The following is a 20,575-nucleotide window of genomic DNA, read 5'->3' as shown; positions in this document are numbered from 1 at the left end:
ACTGATGTCACTCTGGATATAGACCTCCATGGGATTGCAAAGAACTACAACGGTATGTCCTTTATTATGGAGGGGAGTGGTGCCCCATCGGGGAAATTCTGGAATTATTATGTTGTATTTCTCCTTTTGTAAGTTTAAAGTTCCTTTTCGATTACGAATCTTCACCAAATCAGGGAGAGAGTATGTGTACTATAATACTCTTAAAGTACTTTTACCGTTTTTAGTTGTGCCTTGAACAAATTGGAATCAGTGATCTTTGAGCATAAAGAACATTCTTCTCTGTTTAGTCATCATGACGTCTCAACTGATATCCACAGCCCTACCCGATAGATATCGCCAATCACCTTTGTTTGTGTCCTAGGTTCAGCGTCTGTTGCCCTTGTTGTGTACAACAACATGGAGGAAGTCCTCAATGCCAGCCTTTTCCACTCAGATGATTATACAGTAAAGAACACAATATTGTCCAAAGTAGTATCGGTCATCTCGCCCAAGACCCTGAACAACACACTGCCAAACCCAGTCAACATTACCCTACGCCATCTGACAGTAAGCCTGCCATGCAAATGTGGATTAAAATGTATGTATTGTCTGCATTTAGTACTGAGTGTCCATATTTAAAAAGATCTTCTCCCATTAGTAGACTGAAATGGATGATGGCTGATAAAAGCCGCTGTGAAGATCTTTGCACAACCTGGGATGATTAGTGTGTGAACAACTCAAATATCAAAATTAACTTAAAACGATGATGCCAAAACTAGATGTCCATAAAAAAAAATACATAGAAAAGTGATCTGCATGGGAAATATGATGATCCAACCCAAAGTGAAAACAACATTAAAAACTACTGCATGCTGTTGCTTGCAGAATGTGTGTGCGTGTGTGTGTGATAATGGATCAGCCTGGGTTACATTGCCAAACCCGCCATTGGGAGTCCTCATTGCTTTGTATAAGAATGTATATGTGAATGTGCATTTGTGTGTGTGAGTGTGATAATGGATCAGCCTGGGTTCCATTGCCCATGGAGTCCGCGTTGGTTTGCATATAAACGTCTGCTAAATACCAGTCAAGTTTTAGAAGCTAAATGAATGTGTCTGTGTCTAAACCCCTGCTACCACTAGGAGTCAGGCCCTGAGGATGAGCCTGTGTGTGTGAACTGGAGGGCGAGTGTGTGGATGGTGGACAGCTGTAACGCCTCCAGAACCAACTCCACACACACCGTGTGCACCTGTGAACACCTGTCCACCTTTGCACTGATCATGCAGACACACAACACTCCCAAGGTGACCCGAATTAATTGCTGTGTGTTTGTGCTGTTGTAAGCGCATGGGTTATTCTCTCTTTTCAGCAAATAATTAATAGTAAATAAAAATACTTAGTTGTCTGTTTTGTACTACTGTACTATGGACAATTACAAGGCAATTATGATTGATTGATTGATGGATCATTGTTAGGTGTAGGCTAATTCATGTACTCACTGAAGAGTACTTATGTAGTATCTTCACGTAAACAAAACTAATCTGATCTCCATATATGGTGTTCTGCCCAGAGAGACCCAGTCCTGGAGCTGGTGAACACGGTGCTCGTGGTGGTCGGCCTCGTGTTCCTGACCCTGGCCGTGTTGACCTTTGCCCTCTGTCGCTTTAACGGCCGAGTGACCAACGCGGCGCGTCTGAACCTCTGCGTGTGTCTGCTGCTGGCCCACCTCCTCCTGCTGCTCTCCCAGCGCTTCCTCCACCTCATCCGACCACACCAGGTGCGCTAGGAGACACGTCTCACACAAGGTGCACTAGGAAACATGTCTCACACTAGGTGCGTCAGGAGACACGTCTCACACAAGGTGCGCCAGGAGACACGTCTCACACAAGGTGCGCCAGGAGACACGTCTCACACAAGGTGCGCCAGGAGACACGTCTCACACAAGGTGCGTCAGGAGACACGTCTCACACAAGGTGCGTCAGGAGACACATCTCACACAAGGTGCACTAGGAGACATATCTCACACAAGGTGCGTCAGGAGACACATCTCACACAAGGTGCACTAGGAGACATATCTCACACAAGGTGCGTCAGGAGACACGTCTCACACAAGGTGCACTAGGAGATACGTCTCACACAAGGTGCTTCAGGAGACACGTCTCACACAAGGTGCGCTAGGAGACACGTCTCACACAAGGTGCGGCAGGAGACATGTCTCACACTGGTGTTGAAGTGTGTGTGTGTGTGTGTGTGTGTGTGTGTGTGTGTGATAATGAGGAGAATGGCATCTAATGGAACATTTGGATAAAAGTGTCTGCTGAATGAGTACATGTAAATATGTACATCTCATGTTGGTCTCTAGCGCTTGAGGACAGAGTAGGGCAGACCTGGAGCCTGGTGTTTAAGATGAAAGAGAGTCAGATTTGTTGTAATAAATAGTGTTTTAGTTCTTAATTGAATGCACTTCAGTCAAGAATGATTATGTCTTTTCATTCCACCATTTCACATTTGTTTGGCTAACAGATTAGAGTGTGCACACTGCCTGCGTGTTGGAAGCGTTTCCATTCAAAAGAGACAGTAAAAAGTTTTACAGTAATAGGCACACTGCCTGCGTGTTGGAAGCGTTTCCATTCAAAAGAGACAGTAAAGAGTTTTACAGTAATAGGCACACTGCCTGCGTGTTGGAAGCGTTTCCATTCAAAAGAGACAGTAAAGAGATGTTTTACAGTAATAGGCAGACAGGCCGCAGCAGCGCCACATCAGAGACGTGTCTGGTATGAATGCACAAAAAACACAACGTAGCAGCCACAGAACACAGACAGAATACACATTTGCAGTCTGAATAGGCCCTCATAAGTAGTAGTAGTAGGAGTAGTATCAATCATTGAGCAAGAAAGGGTAGACAGAGCCTTTAAGACTTTTGAGAGAAATTGAAAAGAGTGATTTATTTTCCTGCAGAGAAACCATGCATTATCCATGCAGCAACTAGCAACTAGCGTCGGTCATGTTATGCACCGCTATGGTAGATCTACCGGTATATAGCGTCGGTTATGTTATGCACCGCTATGGTAGATCTATATAGCGTCGGTCATGTTATGCACCGCTATGGTAGATCTATATAGCGTCGGTCATGTTATGCACCGCTATGGTAGATCTATTTAGCGTTGGTCATGTTATGCACCACTATGGTAGATCTATATTTTGGTTGTATTTTTATTCTGCTGTGTCCTTCCCCCCAGGTGTTGTGTAAGGCGCTGGCGGCGCTCCAGCACTTCCTCTTCCTGTGCTGTTTCCTGTGGATGTCCATCGAGGCCCTGCTGCTCTTCCTGTCCGTCAGGAGGCTGAAGAGGGTCAGTCCCACCCTCGGGCGGGGCCACACTGGGCATACAACCTCCTGATTGGCTACGGGGTCCCTCTGGTCATAGTGGCCGTGTCGGCCAGCGTGTTCCCTGATGGATATGAGAGCCAGCAGTAAGTCTGATGACAGGGTACCGTGGGAATGGCTGGTTATGTAGCACACGGATTGACACTGTACCAGTGCTTTGCTTTGAGAGCAACACATACCTTTAATGGGTAGTCTATCCTTATCCACACCATGCTTATCCTCAACCCTAGAGCAAACAGCAGCTAGACACGTTGGAGCACAATAGTCCTCTCTCCTGACAAGCATGACTACAGGCTTTCCAGGACAGGACAACATAAATTAAATGTTTTCATGGCATTTCATTCATTAAGCAATTGACATGCTGCATCCAATAGTTTTTATCTCTATGCAACTAACCAAGACAGGTCTTCTCCAGTTTCTGTTTTTCATGTGCACTTTCTCACTCTGTCACACAGGTGCTGGCTACAGGTTGATTACGGATTCAACTGGAGCTTTCTTGAACCCATGTGCTTCATTCTCACAGTGCGTACTAATATTGTAACCAAACTACATGCAGTTTTCAGGTCAGGAATGGTCCAGTAATATGTATAGTATTGGGGCTGGCTGGGTAAAGGGGCAGAATTTTATTTTGACCGGGATTTTAAAGGATTTAATAGTGCAACTCATTGTATGCACACACACACACACACAGAGCAAACCCAGGTGGAGCTCACTCTTATTATGGATTCATCCGCCCCTCAGCTGCAGGTTGCTGCTGTTTAAAATCATGGCCCAGTTCATCATCCTCGGTTGCCCCTGGATACTGGGCATGTTCCTCTCCAGCAGCAGGGTTCTAGAAGTACTCTTCCTCCTCTTCATCTCACAGCAGGGCACCTTCATCTTCCTCGTCCACTGCCTGCTCAACGACGAGGTCAGACAGTTGTCTATTTGTTATGATGATGATGAGGTAGGAAATGAGGGGGGCTTTGACAGAGAGAGAGAAAGAAAAGAGAGGAGGGAAAGGAGAGGAGAGGAGAGGAGAGGAGCTTTTATCCTAAGTGACTTACAATGAGGGAAGACATTTAAGCTAATATACAGTTTAAGCGGACACATTACAGCAATGTTACTAATTAATGTTAACAATGTTAATATTTTTTTGTCTTGTGCCACACTATTTACTATTAAAAAAAATCTAATTTTATCTGTTGCTCACTCGCTGTAATGTTCTTTTTCCTATTCAATATGACAAAAGGGGGTTCATGGTCAGACATAAAAAGTTCAATGTTTCTGTAATGCAAATGAAAAATCACAGAATTCCAGCATTATTTGTGAATGGTTTAAATGGTTAAATGGTTTAAAAATTACAACAATTATTGAGAATTCACACAGCACATTCAGTTACGTTTGCCCATAGCCAATGACGGTCTTAGCCTTTGCGATATATCTCTTTCCTACATGCTAGAACATCACAGCCATGGTTTGTCTCAAAATTACAGCCATGGTTAATAATTCACACAGCAAATTCAGTGTAACTTTTGGTCACGTCCATCAGAACAGACCCTGGCAAGATCCTGTAAAGACTGCTTTGTACAGTGCCCACTGCCCATAGACTGGTTCTGTTTACCAATAGACTGGCATGGCCTCCACTCCCTCACCAGCCGTGCTGATGTGCCCTCACCCTGTAGTGCAGTATGCCCCTGATGTGCCCTCACCGTGTAGTGCAGTATGCCCCTGATGTGCCCTCACCGTGTAGTGCAGTATGCCCCTGATGTGCCCTCACCGTGTAGTGCAGTATGCCCCTGATGTGCCCTCACCGTGTCCGTGTCTCTCTTGTTGTGCAGGTGTGGCGGCAGTATGCCCGGTGGTGGTGGACCGTCTGCGTGCTCTCCAGGGGACACCTGGCCTCCACGGCAACCTCCTCTGTCAGCCTGAACAAAATCATGAGCATGGTGTGAATTACAGTGGGGGGTTGACCACTCCATTTCAGAATATGGGCATCCCAAAGAAGACCAAATAAATATTTGGGTGAAGGGGCTCAAACATTTACACTCTGTGTACTTTTTAATGTGTGTCAGCTGTACTGTCTATATTATTATTGTGTGTACGTTCAGAAAAAGCCCACCCTCATTACATCACAGTTGTGTTAAAACCACAGACTGTAAAAAATATAGATAGATGTACAGGTTATAACTTACATTACCAGTACTCGGATTTGTGGAGCTCATGGCACAATTCGAACGGGACCAAAAAATAATTATTTCTCCTATTTTTTCTGAAGTTAGGTCCCATGGACTAGAAGCAGAAGGGCGGGACTTAGTCTGTGCGTACTAAAAAGTAAAATAAAGTTCCCTCCAAATACAGCACAGTTTTGTTATAACTTAACTTACTATACTCTGAGATGGTTTCACATCTCCCTGGTAGGTAGCACACAAGAGAGCAGGGTTTAGTTATGGCCTTACAAGGGAACAGGGGTCACTAGGAGGAACAGTCATTTGCCAGGTTGAAAAGAAGAAGAGCTCACACAAGCTGCGTGTCAGGCCTCTAAAATGGAGGATCCACACGGCTCTTGGCACTCAAAGTCCTTGTTAACTCATTTGCTTGGTTTTCTGTAGCTTTTCCAGATCATGATTTATTTATATTGTTGATTTCTGTTTAGTGTGAATATTACAGGTTATTTAAACATCTATTGCTGTGATTGCTTGTAAAAACGATTTGATTTATCTAAGTCAGTGAACGTATACAGTCCACGAGACAGTAGCCTACTATGATGTTCTAAAATCCCTGTCAATCACTTTTAAAGGGATTTTAGCCTACAAAAGGGTACGGTAAACACACATTTGTAGTAATAGATTATGTGTCAGATATCAAATAAACTTGGTCATATATTAATACTGTCTGTTGTTTTATTTATTCACAATTCGCCTTACTCAGGCTATTGTAAATCAAGACGAGGCTACAGGGTACACAAACCGGATTGTTGTGCATTTTCTAGGAGGTGGCGAAAATGCATTAATGATATAGTCAGTGTACCCTATAGCCTCGTTTTGGTTCACACTATGGCCGCCACTTCAATAAAGTGAATAAACACATTCAGGCTAAATACTAGCCAATTATGTTCAATGAACTTTTTTGGGAGCTCAGCAGTCAAATGGAGATGGTAAGCTCATGGAACCACATTGGAGTGCAGAATCAGATGGTCCAGAACGCTACGGCCCGTCTGGTCAAAAAGAGCACACGTTAACCCGTGAGATCAATGAGCTCCACTGGCTTCCCTTAGCTGCCTGTATCAAATTTAGAGCTGGACAGTAACGGAGTACATTTACTTGAGTACAGTACTTGAGTACAATTTTGAGGGATCTGTACTTTACTCGAGTATCATTTTTGGGGAGTACTCATGACTTTACTCAAGTACATTTGAGAGGCAAATATTGTACTCTTCACTCCACTACATTTCTATCCATAACCATGAGTACCTGTTACTACTTCTAAAAAAAAAGGAAAAAAGAAAAATCTCGGAAACCCTCAATTTGTTGTTTCACTCTCAAACGTGATTGGATTGTGCAGGTGCCACTGATTGGGACAGCCTATCAGCAATCACCTTCAGCTTTCCGCCAAAGTCAACTCCATGGTCAGATTTAGATAAGAGACAAAACCATGGACGAAACAATGGATGAAGACGTAGCAGGTCCATCCGGGGAATGTGCCAACCTGTGGCCCCACCTCGCCAGACTATTTCAATTTTCTGAACAAGTTAATGATAGTTTTCGCTTCAAGTGTTTCAATTACAAAATAGCATTTTGTATTTGAAATACATATTTTAAATACATGTATTAGAAATACTGCCCATCCCTGGCAACATGGTAAAAAGATGAAAAGTACTTGAGTTTACTTCCAATTCATTTTACATTCTCCAAGGTATTAACATTAACATTTTTCATAACTCCATGTAGGACGTTTCTGTACATAAATGTAAGCACTGTGGCAGTAGTAATGCAATATTTAGAAAATGTAGGCTACTCTTGTACTCTTGATACTCAAAACAAGTACTTCAGTTCACTTAAGTAGACATCTGACTGTTGTACTTTTACTTGTACTTGAGTAAAATTTACCAAAGGGTATCTCTACTTTTACTCAAGTAATGAAGCTGTGTACTCTGTCCGCCTCTGATCAAATTCAAGTCACTAATGCTTGCATACACAGTGTTTGCCTGGTCTGCACCCACCCGTCATCTGACACTGGCACTTCCACACCCACAGCAATCCAGACTTTTTTCATCTGTGATCTCCCATTGGTGAAACGATCTGGCAAGTCCCATCAGAGCAGGGGCGTCCCTCTCTGTCTTCAAAAACCAATAAAAATAAAAAGATACCCGCACACTGTTCTCTAAGCTCCCAGAGTGGTTTATTAACAACGTTTCGATCAGATACAACTCTTCCAAGAGTACTTCCTCTCCTAGCACTTCTGACAACCCCACACACCTAATTGCACTTACCACACTCTTCTTCCTCTTCCCTCCTCCAGCTCCTCCTCTACCACTTCTCCTCCTACCATACTTTGTACAATATGTAGGCACTACTATCTTCTAGTACTAGTATTGACAGATGCAGTGGAAGTCCTAGATATAATCTCCCCTGCACTGTATCTTAAATGTTATTCTATTGCTGTAGCTTGAATGTGAAAATGCTTAAATGTTGTAATGATGTAAGCCACTTTGGATAAACGCGTCCGCCAAATGTATTGTAAATCATATGGAAATGCAGTACTGATGTATGACCACAAGAGTGTAGTGTTCACCTTTCATAAGCACTGTTCTGAGTGATCAGAGTATAGAATCGGCTACTTCTACTGTATACTCTTGAGTGATTAAAATTAAAAATGGATGAAGTAGGCCTAGTAGAGATTTGATTTACAGTACATGCTGCATGTATGTTTTATATATATCTGGATGATTATATGCAAAAATCACATGCAGTGCTCACTATGTAAAAATATAGGCCTAAGCCTTTAGATATTGTAGGTTTAATGATTTTGACCTTACACCTAAATTCACTTCCTCATTCATAGTCATGTTTTATGACACATTATTTCCTTATTGAACCACATCATACACAGGCTATAAGCTAGTAACGAAACACTGATTTAACAGAGTTAAAGGTATACTGTAGACCTAATTTTGGAACCTTGTGATAGTCAAGTAGGATAATGTTTCTGTATTTAACTAACTTTTATCCAAAGTGACTCAAAGGGGCAAGTCTCCCTGGAGCAACTCAGGGTTAACTGCCTTGCTCAAGGGCACAACGGTGGTAGCCGTTAAATACTGTGGCTCCTGCATGCTAGGCAAGTTACTTAGGTTACACTACCACTGCCCTGGTTTATTTGTAGGCAATCAAAAGTCTACACTTTAGCTCTTGAGTTCAGAATGGTGTCAAGAGTGTCCCTTTTTCAATAATTTAAATGTGTCAGCCTCTTATGTGCTGTTTGAAATCTATCTCCATAATGAGTGGACACAGTTCTAATGTCTGAATGATGATGTTCCACAGTGGAACTTACACTGCCACCGAGTCAAGGCAACAATTGACCCCATAATAACCACAATGAAACATGATTTTGAACATGAAATTTACCTTTAAATATCCCGGAAAACATACCAAAACCATTTATTTTTTATTCAGGGGTCCTTAATTTGTAAAACAGGGCCTTCATTTACCTTAAAATGGCATTTAAGGTGTGAGCGTGAAACCCTTACATTTAAGGTGTCAAGTCAGGGGCCAGGGGTTCCCTTCATTTGTTGTAATTTCGTGGGTAATTCAGGACAATGTAAGCATGTTAATTCAGGGATTCCTTGATTAAGGGTGGAAATTAAGGCGAATTTTATTTAAAAAAAATAAGGGCTATATTCAGAAGGCTTTTCCCATTTATCAGCCCTTTATCTATGCACATTTCTACTTAAAAGGGTTTTAAGGTCAAAAGTAAGACATTTGTAAGGGTGAAATAAAGGGGTTTTGCTTTCGTAGTGAACAATGCACCTCAGTGAGGAGGAGCGATATGCTAAAGTTGTCATGTGTTTCCTAAATGTTTAGGCCTATTTGATGACCCTTTGTAGACCCTTTGTGCAGGCAGGGAAATTCTATAACCTAAACATTGTTGCGCATGAGCCCCATGTTGTCGCGAAAACTTTAGTTATAAAGTTGTGAAGTGTGGGCTAATGCACCGTATTTACCCGACGTGAATGTGCATCCATATGGTGGCCATACGTCCGTAGTAGGCTAGGCCTTTTTCTGAATCACTGTATTATGATACCATACTTATCATGGACAACATTGTATTGCAGTGCCGCTGCCTGGGAGTACACCAGAGCCCTGCATCGGAACTCCCCCTAATTACCGTCGGTCCCATATTTCCGCCGTCGTGCGTGTATGTTAATATGCATTTCTAAACAAACCAAGACGGCGGATTCCTTAAGAAACACAAGCACCCACACCAAAAATGACATTTTACCGTGACAATTGCTGTAGGCTAAACAGTGTTGTAAGGCTGCGTGTAGGCTACACATCCGCTTGGAGCTCCAGTGGGAATTTTAGTTTCATGACGAGAATTATCGGTCGAACCGTTCATGTGCTGTTAAAACAGCGTAAATAGGCAACCCATCAGGCCAGCACTAACCTCCGTGCGTGGTAAACAAAATCGGATATTTCAAGCAGTAAATGCTGCCTTTAAGAACCAAAACAGGTTTTGTTCAAATTTACACACCTATGGCTACTGAAAAACGTAAGGTTTATTTATCAAATGTTATTTTGAAGTATTGAAAAACATCGTTGTTTTAGAATTTTCGAACGAAAGTGGTGATAATTGGAGGCGTTACGATAACTAGTCTTATGCCTCATTAAATGCCCCACAGTGTCCTCCTTTTTTATAGAAAGGCCACCCTAGTCTTGGAAGGCTATGTGCAGAGCAGTAGAAAAACGTTTTCTATGGCTCGGCTATGTAATGCCTGGCCACAGACCACATGACTGAAGACGTAGCGCATGTGACGAACGCGGAACAAAGGAAAACGAAAGTAAATGTTAGCAAGGAAGGAACAATTTAGCAAACAACAGAGAACGGTTGTGTGTACGAATGTTTTAAACGTTTTAGACGCAGGTGAGTAGACATTGTACGTTGCATGTAAGGTTGTAATTAATTACAGAGGTGAAGTGATTTCGATTTCGTGAACTGAAGGTAGGCCTAATCAAGAGAGACGTCAGCACTGTAGGTTAGGCTACCAAGGGCACAGATTGATAGGCCTGAACGGTATTGCTATGGTTGTCTAGGCCTACATTCCATACCACGTTAACACACGTAGACTGTAGCCGAAGTAGGAAGTGAACAGCCCTGCTCCTGTGTGAGCACAGGTGTTTCTAATTAAGTGTCAGATTCGGCCACAGTTACTTCAACCAGAGGCCTCATTAATGTTTTTAGGAACACCTGTGGTTTGCCTGCTAACAGGAAAGTGAACAGCCCTGCTTCAGCTGCCGTGATAAAGGCCTAGCCCAAAAATGGTCTAATGGATCAGCCGAGTTGCTAATGAATAATAGAATAGCCAGGCCCAGTCATGTAGAAAGACGGCCTTGACTATAGCCTAGGCCTACCTGAGAATGACATGATTCTGCTATAATAAGTTGTATGAGGACATGTATGTGGTAATAAATAGTAAGTTGTTATATTGTTATGAAAAGCCTCTGGCTAATGCATCAAGAATTTGGAAACTTGAATTTCCCCCTGGGGATCAATAAAGTATCTATCTATATCTATCTATATCTATCTATCTATCTATCTATCTATCTATCTAAGAGTGGTAGTGATATGCATGAAGTTTCAAAAAAAAAATAATAGCCTATCTTTCCCTGTGAAGGAATCAGGACCACAGTCAATTTCTGGAAGGCTCCTCCCCTATAGTATACCTATATCTGTATACTGATGAACATGGTTTCCCTCTATTTGGCATCCATTCTAGTAAAGACTTATGTTTCACCTCAGAGTCTGGCCCAATCTACATTCGGTTATTTTATACTGTGAGTATTTAATGATAAAGGTGTTCAAAGGTCATCAAAACTCATTGAGGCACAGTCAGAGCAACACACCTTTCCAGAGAATTGACAAAAGGGTCAACTTGCCTGGGCAGCAGAACTACCCCTTAATACCCTGTCTGTTTGTAGTAGTCGCCTAGGCTGGTATTAGTTGTGGATGGAATTGTTATAGTGTTAGTGTTATTACTTAAACCATGACATAAACTCATAACATCATGTAACATACATACTGATATTGCACCAAACGTTTCTCATACAAATTACCAGTAGTGGTCACATGATGCATATGTCAGGTTATACTATTTACTATAATGTGTAAATGAGTTATGTACTTTCATGTCAGGAGAATTTAACTCTTAAGTAGGGTTGGGCACCGAAACACGGTTCTAATATGGCACCGGTGCCGACGCAAACGGTAGTAACTGCATCGAATAATAATGTGGATTTCGGTGCCTCATTTCAGTGCTTAAATCACGTTTTTTTTTTATACGAGGCATCACTGCATGTCATGCACCATTTCTAACGTCTTGCTCTGATAGCAGCACATCCAGTGTTTGACAGCTTGCGTGAGCCCACGTAGCTTACTTTAAAGCAATATCATGAGCTCCTGTCAAAATCTAGCAGTGGGCCTTACATACAAGCAAAAGGCTATGAAACAACATCAACAGTATACACAATATCCTTGCTAATGCGCTAACTGGCATTTATTTGAAATGTCATCAGCAAGGTAGATGAAAACTTTATTTCACGGTGTGTTCTAAACAACATAATGGCATGATATTAATCTTTCATGTGCATGAGGCCCATATAGCATCACAATGAATATGAAGATCATGTTAAAAGTTAGCTGGCAAAAACATAAATGTGTAGGTTACATACCTGATGTCACTGAGCTGTCAAAGAGGCTATGGAACCATCTCTGTACGTTATCGCTAATTAAACTCAGCTGACTGGTGTTAGCGCATAGCCATAGTTGCTGCTAAAATGCCTACTAGCGCTGGGAATCTAAACACTTCAACACCGACATGTAGCCTAACATGTTCAAAACTATTGCGTGTTATGGGTTCTGTCAACACGTCTGTCATTGGTGGAGCAGAAATGGACCCACAGATCTGATTGGTCACGGACACCAAAAGTAACCACTTAATGAGGGACCTGTCATCATACATATTTTCCATACCTACTACTCTTCAAGAGGGCCACTGACAAGCATGCATTTCTCTTATTTCCTTTCTCTCTCATTCTCGCTCTCATTCATTCATTCATTCATTCATTCATTCATTCACCCACTCTGTGTTTTTTGATTGATTGATTAGAATGGATTTCCCTGAAGAGGGTGAGGATGCTGTTGGTGGAAATCAGACAGGCAGAGCAGCATGTGCTGTGTCCAACCAGATGTCCCTGAAGAAAGCGGAGCCTCTTACTGATGGACATCAGGGGGTCACCATAGGACAAATACCACATTGTCCAAAGTGAGTTTTTACTTCTGTTGTTCAAGATCTAAGGCATCAACAGTTGATAGCTATGATATGTCTGCACTCTGCACACAGGTGTTTCCATGATGCATTTAGTTGGTGTAGAGGGATTGATTCTAATAAAACTTTAAACTGAATTCTAAAAACAACTTATTTACCATCATTTGCAAATTGGTAATGACGGACAGGCAAATATGAATCACAGCTGAAGACGCACTGTCATAAGATGTAAGCAACTCCTCTGCAGAATAAACGTTTTTTATTCAGTCATTCAAACATTATTGGGGTATATTCCAGGCTATGTTTTCGATGGTAACCCATTGTCAGTCAATAGTGAAAGTAATTAACTGTGTAGCCTATATAACTGTTTTGTCATTGACTGACACCAGGGTGAAGTAAGTTTCACTGTGCCAATGAGTTCAAATATTAGACGAGTGCAAATGCGTGTAGGCTATACTCTGCCAGGTTTTGATAAAGCATGGTTTAGTAGAATAACTGTTCCATACGGTCTCGCGTGCAAGCAGATTCCTTCAAATGCGCCGCTGACTATGAAAATACCGATGCGCTACCGATTGGTTTAAATGATGTTACGCCCAAAACACACCCATGATTGATTAAGAAACCTAGGAACGCCTTGTTGCGCCATCCGCCCGACATTTGATAACGAAAACACTCCCAAAGTGGACTGGACCTCCTACTAAATGTAAATATGCTTTTGACTAGTGACCATGTGCTTTAGACCACGATGATAGGGTCCTCAACCTGTTGCTGACATAGGCTACTTGCAACATTGGCAGGGTTCCCACGGGTCATGGAATTTCTGGAATATCATGGAATTTCGGAAAAACTATTCCAGACGTGGAAAGTTCGTTTTCCGGACATTTTGATGATATGCCGGTCAAATATCCTATTATCCCTTCTTAATTAGTCAAATTGAGGAAAACTGTAAACAGGCTATGTAGCTTAAAGAATCAGGCTGTATAGAATGCAACATGTTCATTAGCCTAACTTAAAGATCTAGCCAGTATATTTTCATGGACAGCAAGAGTCCGCTTCGTTCATTGTTTTAAAAAGGCTACGTTGTTTGTTGCTGCTACCCACGTTATCTCCAGTGATGACTGTTTAACTCAGATGCGCACACACAACAATGAGCGCTCACACCACTACCCCCTAATGCTATGCCTCTTTATTTGATAAAAATAAATTAAGAAATGTTTCCTATTCTGGGAAATGTTTAGTTTATTTTTCTTTCGGCCGCGGTTCAATGATACCGTTTAATTGTGCCAGAAATCATCCGCGGACCAGTAATCGCCTCGTCGAGGAGGCCCTGCAGATCATAGACAGCATAGGCCTACTGTATGCTTTGGGTAATGAACACTTTGCATGTCCAATGTACACGGAGAATGACAGTGACAGTGTCTCAGAGCGGCCGCACCGCAACTCCACTTCCAATGTCGCTGATTCCGACAGATAGCCTACGCCCGACACTTCTGCTTTTTATCTGGTGGTGGTGGAGTTGACCGGACATCTGAGGCCTCGGACGTTACCAATTTATCATCATCCATCGCGTCTGGCCTCTGAAAAAACTTTTAAGGCTAGTCTGCCTGGGCTTGGCCATGTTTGAATCGCCTCACTCATGTTCGTTGTTTAACATGGACGTTTTAAGCGTGCGCTTCCTAAATGCAGCATAGGCTATGCGTGTTGTTTAATAGCTTACTTTTCAAACGGTAGAGCCTGTTCATTTAAAAACATAGCCAGAGGACGTATAATATAGGTTTACATATTAAGGCTTAATCTCAAATTCAGATTGCGTTAGGGGTCGGGATTATTAGGCAATTTCAATCGGACAATTTGACCGGAGAGATTTAATTTTGTCGGACATTTCATTTTTTTTCCGTAATTACCGGACAACGGAAACCCTGACGTATGTCCATGCAGGATTGGTGTATATCTTATTAGCTTTACTGCTTGCTTGAGTAGTTGTAGTTAGCCCAACTGTGTTTATTTAATGCCCATTTATTCTACCCTGGAAATCCAGAGTTCCCACGAGCACAATTTGAATTTGCTCAGAGAGTCACTCTGGCGATGAGTAACGATGCTCATTACCTATGCCCTGGAGCCGAGCTGCACCAATCACAACATTGGTCGTAGTGTTATCCATTTGCGTCGAAGTCCGGAATCAGCCAGTAAACATTGGTCGTAATTAGTGGTGCACGATATATCGGCCACCGATAAAATATCGGCCGATATGGTCATTTTTTTTACACATCGGTATCGTTCCGATGTCAAAATAGGGCCGATGTGAACAGGCCGATAATCATTCCTGTGTATTTGACGTGTGTGTAGCGATCCAAGCGTGTTATCTGTCTACACTGAATCCATACCTATAGGCTAATCTGCATAAAGTGCTGTCATAAAATATCAGACATTCAGTATTCTCTCTTTTTATATTAGGATATAAAATAATACAGATATATTCTATTATATTGTAATCCTCTGGTGTTCTAAGGTAGGCTATTGAAATGTTATTTAAAAAAATGCATTTTGGAAAATAGCTCTTTATTTGATTATCATAAAAATGTGTTTTCTATGCAGATATATCGACATTGGTAAATATCGGTGTCGGCCATAACAGCAATATTAATATCGGTTATCGGTATCGGCCACAATTTTCACATCGGTGCATCACTAGTCGTAATGTTATCCATTTGCGTGCAGTGATATTTTCAAATGCATGCTTGGTGCAGCCCCTCGAGTTGGGCCATTTTTACTCGTAGCCAGACCCTTAATCTTTCAGATCTGGATCTGGATTTCCACGCTACATTTATTCATCTCCTGCACTAAAAAAAGAAAAGATTATTGAACGCTATGCAGCTGCTCTGAAATCTATGGTTGGTATATTGTATCATTGATCATATAGTAGGTTATGGAAATTCAGCTTGGGGTAGCCGTGGCCTACTGGTTAGCACTTCGGACTTGTAACCGGAGGGTTGCCGGTTCGAAGCCCGACCAGTAGGAAGCGGCTGAAGTGCCCTTGAGCAAAGCACCTAACCCCTCACTGCTCCCAGAGCACCGCTGTTGTATCAGGCAGCTCACTGCGTCGGGATTAGTGTGTGCTTCACCTCACGGTGTGTTCACTGTGTGCTGAGTGTATTTCACTAATTCACGGATTGGGATAAATGCAGAGACCAAATTTTCCTCATGGGATCAAAAGAGTATATATACTTATACTTAGTTTTTTTGTCAGGGAAAGTCAGGGAAAAGTTTTGGAATTTTCGTGTGTGTGTGTGTGTGTGTGAGTGTGAGATAGCGAGAGAGAGAGACACAGAGAAAGATCTGTTCAGAGACAGAAGTGTTTAGAAGAATGAGATAAGGGAAGCATGTTTAGACTTTGCATTTCTTCTAGAATCACCATTGTGTTTTTCTTCCCTTGTTTATCCAGACCACAGACACACAGACCAGTATCTCCAGTTCCCAGCTGTGTGTCTCTGAAGAGTGACCAGTCCATGGGGAACCGTCCCACATTCAGCAGTGGGCCACCACAGTCTGATCCAAAGTGAGTTATCATTTATAAAGCAATTTTGACATTTTGACATTTTTATATGAAGTTACATAGTAGCCTCGCCTACATTCTCCTCCACTTGCTCACTGACCCTCTGATCTGTAATATGCATTCTAACATCTCCTCCTTCATGTTCAGGGCCCTATTTTCCCGACTTGACCCATGACAGAAAGCAGATTATTATCCCAGCGCAACGTTTAATTCTTATTTTGCACGTCTCTTTTTATGAGCAACGTGCCAACGGGGTGTGGCAATTAACAACCTTGGGAGGGGTCTGCCACGTCGTCTAAAAATCGCTATCGTACACTTCCTAAAACGCATTGCGCCGCTGACCAAGAGAAACCTGGTCAGAAGTCCATGGCGAGTTGTTTATGTTATTTTAAGAGCGCATTATTAACAATGATATGGGCGGATGCACGACGCACCATGCTTCAAAGTTGCACTGCTCGCTGTTTAAGGGATGACCGATGTAATTCTTTTTGGTTTAAATGATGTTACACCCAAAACACACCCATGACTGATTAAGAAACCTAGGAACACCTTGTTGCGCCATCCGCCCAACGTTTGATAACGAAAACACTCCCAACGTGGACTGGACCTCCTACTAAATTTAAATATGCTTTTGACTAGTGACCATGTGTTTTAGACCACGATGATAGGGTCCTCAACCTGTTGCTGACATAGGCTACTTGCAACATTGGCAGGGTTCCCACGGGTCATGGAATTTCTGGAATATCATGGAATTTCGGAAAAACTATTCCAGATGTGGAAAGTCGGGGAATTTAATATTTTTTTGGGTCAAAGTCATGGAATATCAGGGGATTTTGTTGTAGCAGTTTGAAATGTGCTTGCCAAAATACATTTATAAAAATATACGTATGTCCATGCAGGATTGGTGTATATCTTATTAGCTTTACTGCTTGCTTGAGTAGTTGTAGTTAGCCCAACTGTGTTTATTTAATGCCCATTTATTCTACTCTGGAAATCTAGAGTTCCCGCGAACACAATTTGAATTTGCTCAGCGAGTCACTCTGGCGATGAGTAACGATGCTCATTACCTATGCCCTGGAGCCGAGCTGCACCAATCACAACATTGGTCGTAGTGTTATCCATTTGCGTCGAAGTCCGGAATCAGCTAGTAAACATTGGTCGTAATGTTATCCATTTGCGTGCAGTGATATTTTCAAATGCATGCTTGGTGCCGCCCCTCGAGTTGGGCCATTTTTACTCGTAGCCAGACCCTTAATCTTTCAGATCTGGGTCTGGATTTCCCCGCTACATTTATTCATCTCCTGCTCTAAAAAAGTAAAAGATTATTGAACGCTATGCAGCTGCTCTGAAATCTATGGTTGGTATATTGTATCATTGATCATATAGTAGGTTATGGAAATTCAGCTTGGGGCAGCCGTGGCCTACTGGTTAGCACTTCGGACTTGTAACCGGAGGGTTGCCGGTTCGAAGCCCGACCAGTAGGAGGCGGCTGAAGTGCCCTTGAGCAAAGCACCCTAACCCCTCACTGCTCCCAGAGCACCGCTGTTGTAGCAGGCAGCTCACTGCGTCGGGATTAGTGTGTGCTTCACCTCACGGTGTGTTCACTGTGTGCTTAGTGTATTTCACTAATTCACGGATTGGGATAAATGCAGAGACCAAATTTCCCTCATGGGATCAAAAGAGTATACAGTATATACTTATACTTAGTTTTTTTGTCAGGGAAAGTCAGGCAAAAGTTTTGGAATTTTTGTGTGTGTGAGTGTGAGATAGCGAGAGAAAGGGAGAGAGACACAGAGAAAGATCTGTTCAAAGACAGAAGTGTTTAGAAGAATGAGATTAGGGAAGCATGTTTAGACTTTGCCTTTCTTCTAGAATCACCATTGTGTTTTTCTTCCCTTGTTTATCCAGACCACAGACACACAGACCAATATCTCCAGTTCCCAGCTGTGTGTCTCTGAAGAGTGACCAGTCCATGGGGAACCGTCCCACATTCAGCAGTGGGCCACCACAGTCTGATCCAAAGTGAGTTATCATTTATAAAGCAGTTTTGACATTTTGACATTTTTATTTGAAGTTACATAGTAGCCTCGCCTACATTCTCCTCCAGTTGCTCACTGACCCTCTGATCTGTAATATGCATTCTAACATCTCCTCCTTCATGTTCAGGGCCCTTTTTTCCCGACTTGACCCATGACAGAAAGCAGATTATTATCCCAGCGCAACGTTTAATTCTTATTTTGCACGTCTCTTTTTATGAGCAACGTGCCAAGGGGTGAGGCAATTAACAACCTTGGGAGGGGTCTGCCACGTTGTCTAAAAATCGCTATCGTACACTTCCTAAAACGCATTGCGCCGCTGACCAAGAGAAACCTGGTCAGAAGTCCATGGCGAGTTGTTTATGTTATTTTAAGAGCGCATTATTAACAATGATATGGGCGGATGCACGACGCACCATGCTTCAAAGTTGCACTGCTCGCTGTTTAAGGGATGACCGATGTAATTCTTTTTGGTTTAAATGATGTTACACCCAAAACACACCCATGACTGATTAAGAAACCTAGGGACGCCTTGTTGCGCCATCCGCCCGACGTTTGATAACGAAAACACTCCCAACGTGGACTGGACCTCCTACTAAATTTAAATATGCTTTTGACTAGTGACCATGTGTTTTAGACCACGATGATAGGGTCCTCAACCTGTTGCTGACATAGGCTACTTGCAACATTGGCAGGGTTCCCACGGGTCATGGAATTTCTGGAATATCATGGAATTTCGGAAAAACTATTCCAGATGTGGAAAGTCGGGGAATTTAATATTTTTTTGGGTCAAAGTCATGGAATATCAGGGGATTTTGTTGTAGCAGTTTGAAATGTGCTTGCCAAAATACATTTATAAAAATATACGTATGTCCATGCAGGATTGGTGTATATCTTATTAGCTTTACTGCTTGCTTGAGTAGTTGTAGTTAGCCCAACTGTGTTTATTTAATGCCCATTTATTCTACTCTGGAAATCTAAAGTTCCCGCGAACACAATTTGAATTTGCTCAGCGAGTCACTCTGGCGATGAGTAACGATGCTCATTACCTATGCCCTGGAGCCGAGCTGCACCAATCACAACATTGGTCGTAGTGTTATCCATTTGCGTCGAAGTCCGGAATCAGCTAGTAAACATTGGTCGTAATGTTATCCATTTGCGTGCAGTGATATTTTCAAATGCATGCTTGGTGCCGCCCCTCTAGTTGGGCCATTTTTACTCGTAGCCAGACCCTTAATCTTTCAGATCTGGGTCTGGATTTCCCCGCTACATTTATTCATCTCCTGCACTAAAAAAAGAAAAGATTATTGAACGCTATGCAGCTGCTCTGAAATCTATGGTTGGTATATTGTATCATTGATCATATAGTAGGTTACGGAAATTTAGCTTGGGGCCGCCGTGGCCTACTGGTTAGCACTTCGGACTTGTGACCGGAGGGTTGCCGGTTCGAAGCCCGACCAGTAGGAAGCGGCTGAAGTGCCCTTGAGCAAAGCACCTAACCCCTCACTGCTCCCCGAGCTCCGCTGTTGTAGCAGGCAGCTCACTGCGTCGGGATTAGTGTGTGCTTCACCTCACGGTGTGTTCACTGTGTGCTGAGTGTGTTTCACTAATTCACGGATTGGGATAAATGCAGAGACCAAATTTCCCTCATGGGATCAAAAGAGTATATATACTTATACTTAGTTTTTTTTGTCAGGGAAAGTCAAGGAAAAGTTTTGGAATTTTCATGTGTGTATGTGTGTGTGTGTGTGTGTGTGTTTGAGTGTGAGATAGCGTGAGAGAGGGGGAGAGACACAGAGAAAGATCTGTTCAAAGACAGAAGTGTTAAGAAGAATGAGATAAGGGAAGCATGTTTTGACTTTGCATTTCTTCTAGAATCACCATTGTGTTTTTCTTCCCTTGTGTATCCAGACCACAGACACACAGACCAGTGTCTCCAGTTCCCAGCTGTGTGTCTCTGATGAGTGACCAGTCCATGGGGAACCGTCCCACATTCAGCAGTGGGCCACCACAGTCTGATCCAAAGTGAGTTATCATTTATAAAGCAGTTTTGACATTTTGACATTTTTATTTGACATTTATTTGACATTTTACATAGTAGCCTC

At 42.4% G+C, this 20,575-nt stretch overlaps 1 protein-coding gene and 1 pseudogene across 1 annotated transcript in view; both read left to right on the top strand.

Annotated features, from left to right (window-relative positions):
- Positions 1-481: 481 nt before the first annotated feature.
- On the top strand, positions 482-5,295 carry LOC143118590 (putative adhesion G protein-coupled receptor E4P; annotated as a pseudogene).
- A 5,097-nt stretch (positions 5,296-10,392) lies between these two features.
- LOC143126108 (NACHT, LRR and PYD domains-containing protein 12-like) overlaps positions 10,393-20,575 on the top strand; it is an 87,002-nt gene continuing 76,819 nt past the window's right edge. Inside the window, exons 1-5 of the mRNA XM_076288027.1 lie at positions 10,393-10,480; positions 12,723-12,878; positions 16,324-16,437; positions 18,343-18,456; positions 20,382-20,495. Coding sequence (XP_076144142.1) covers positions 12,724-12,878; positions 16,324-16,437; positions 18,343-18,456; positions 20,382-20,495 — 497 coding nt within the window. The 5' untranslated portion in view covers positions 10,393-10,480; position 12,723. The remainder of the gene's footprint in view (positions 10,481-12,722; positions 12,879-16,323; positions 16,438-18,342; positions 18,457-20,381; positions 20,496-20,575) is intronic.

The sequence above is a fragment of the Alosa pseudoharengus genome, unplaced genomic scaffold (assembly GCF_046254945.1).
Source record: "Alosa pseudoharengus isolate Yale_2024_CS ecotype anadromous, Long Island Sound unplaced genomic scaffold, YU_APseudo_1.1 YU_APseudo_1.1_scf_1, whole genome shotgun sequence".
In the NCBI taxonomy this organism is placed as follows: Eukaryota; Metazoa; Chordata; class Actinopteri; order Clupeiformes; family Clupeidae; genus Alosa; species Alosa pseudoharengus.
Note: the sequence above shows the minus strand (reverse complement) of the source record. Positions and strands in the feature narration are given on the sequence as shown.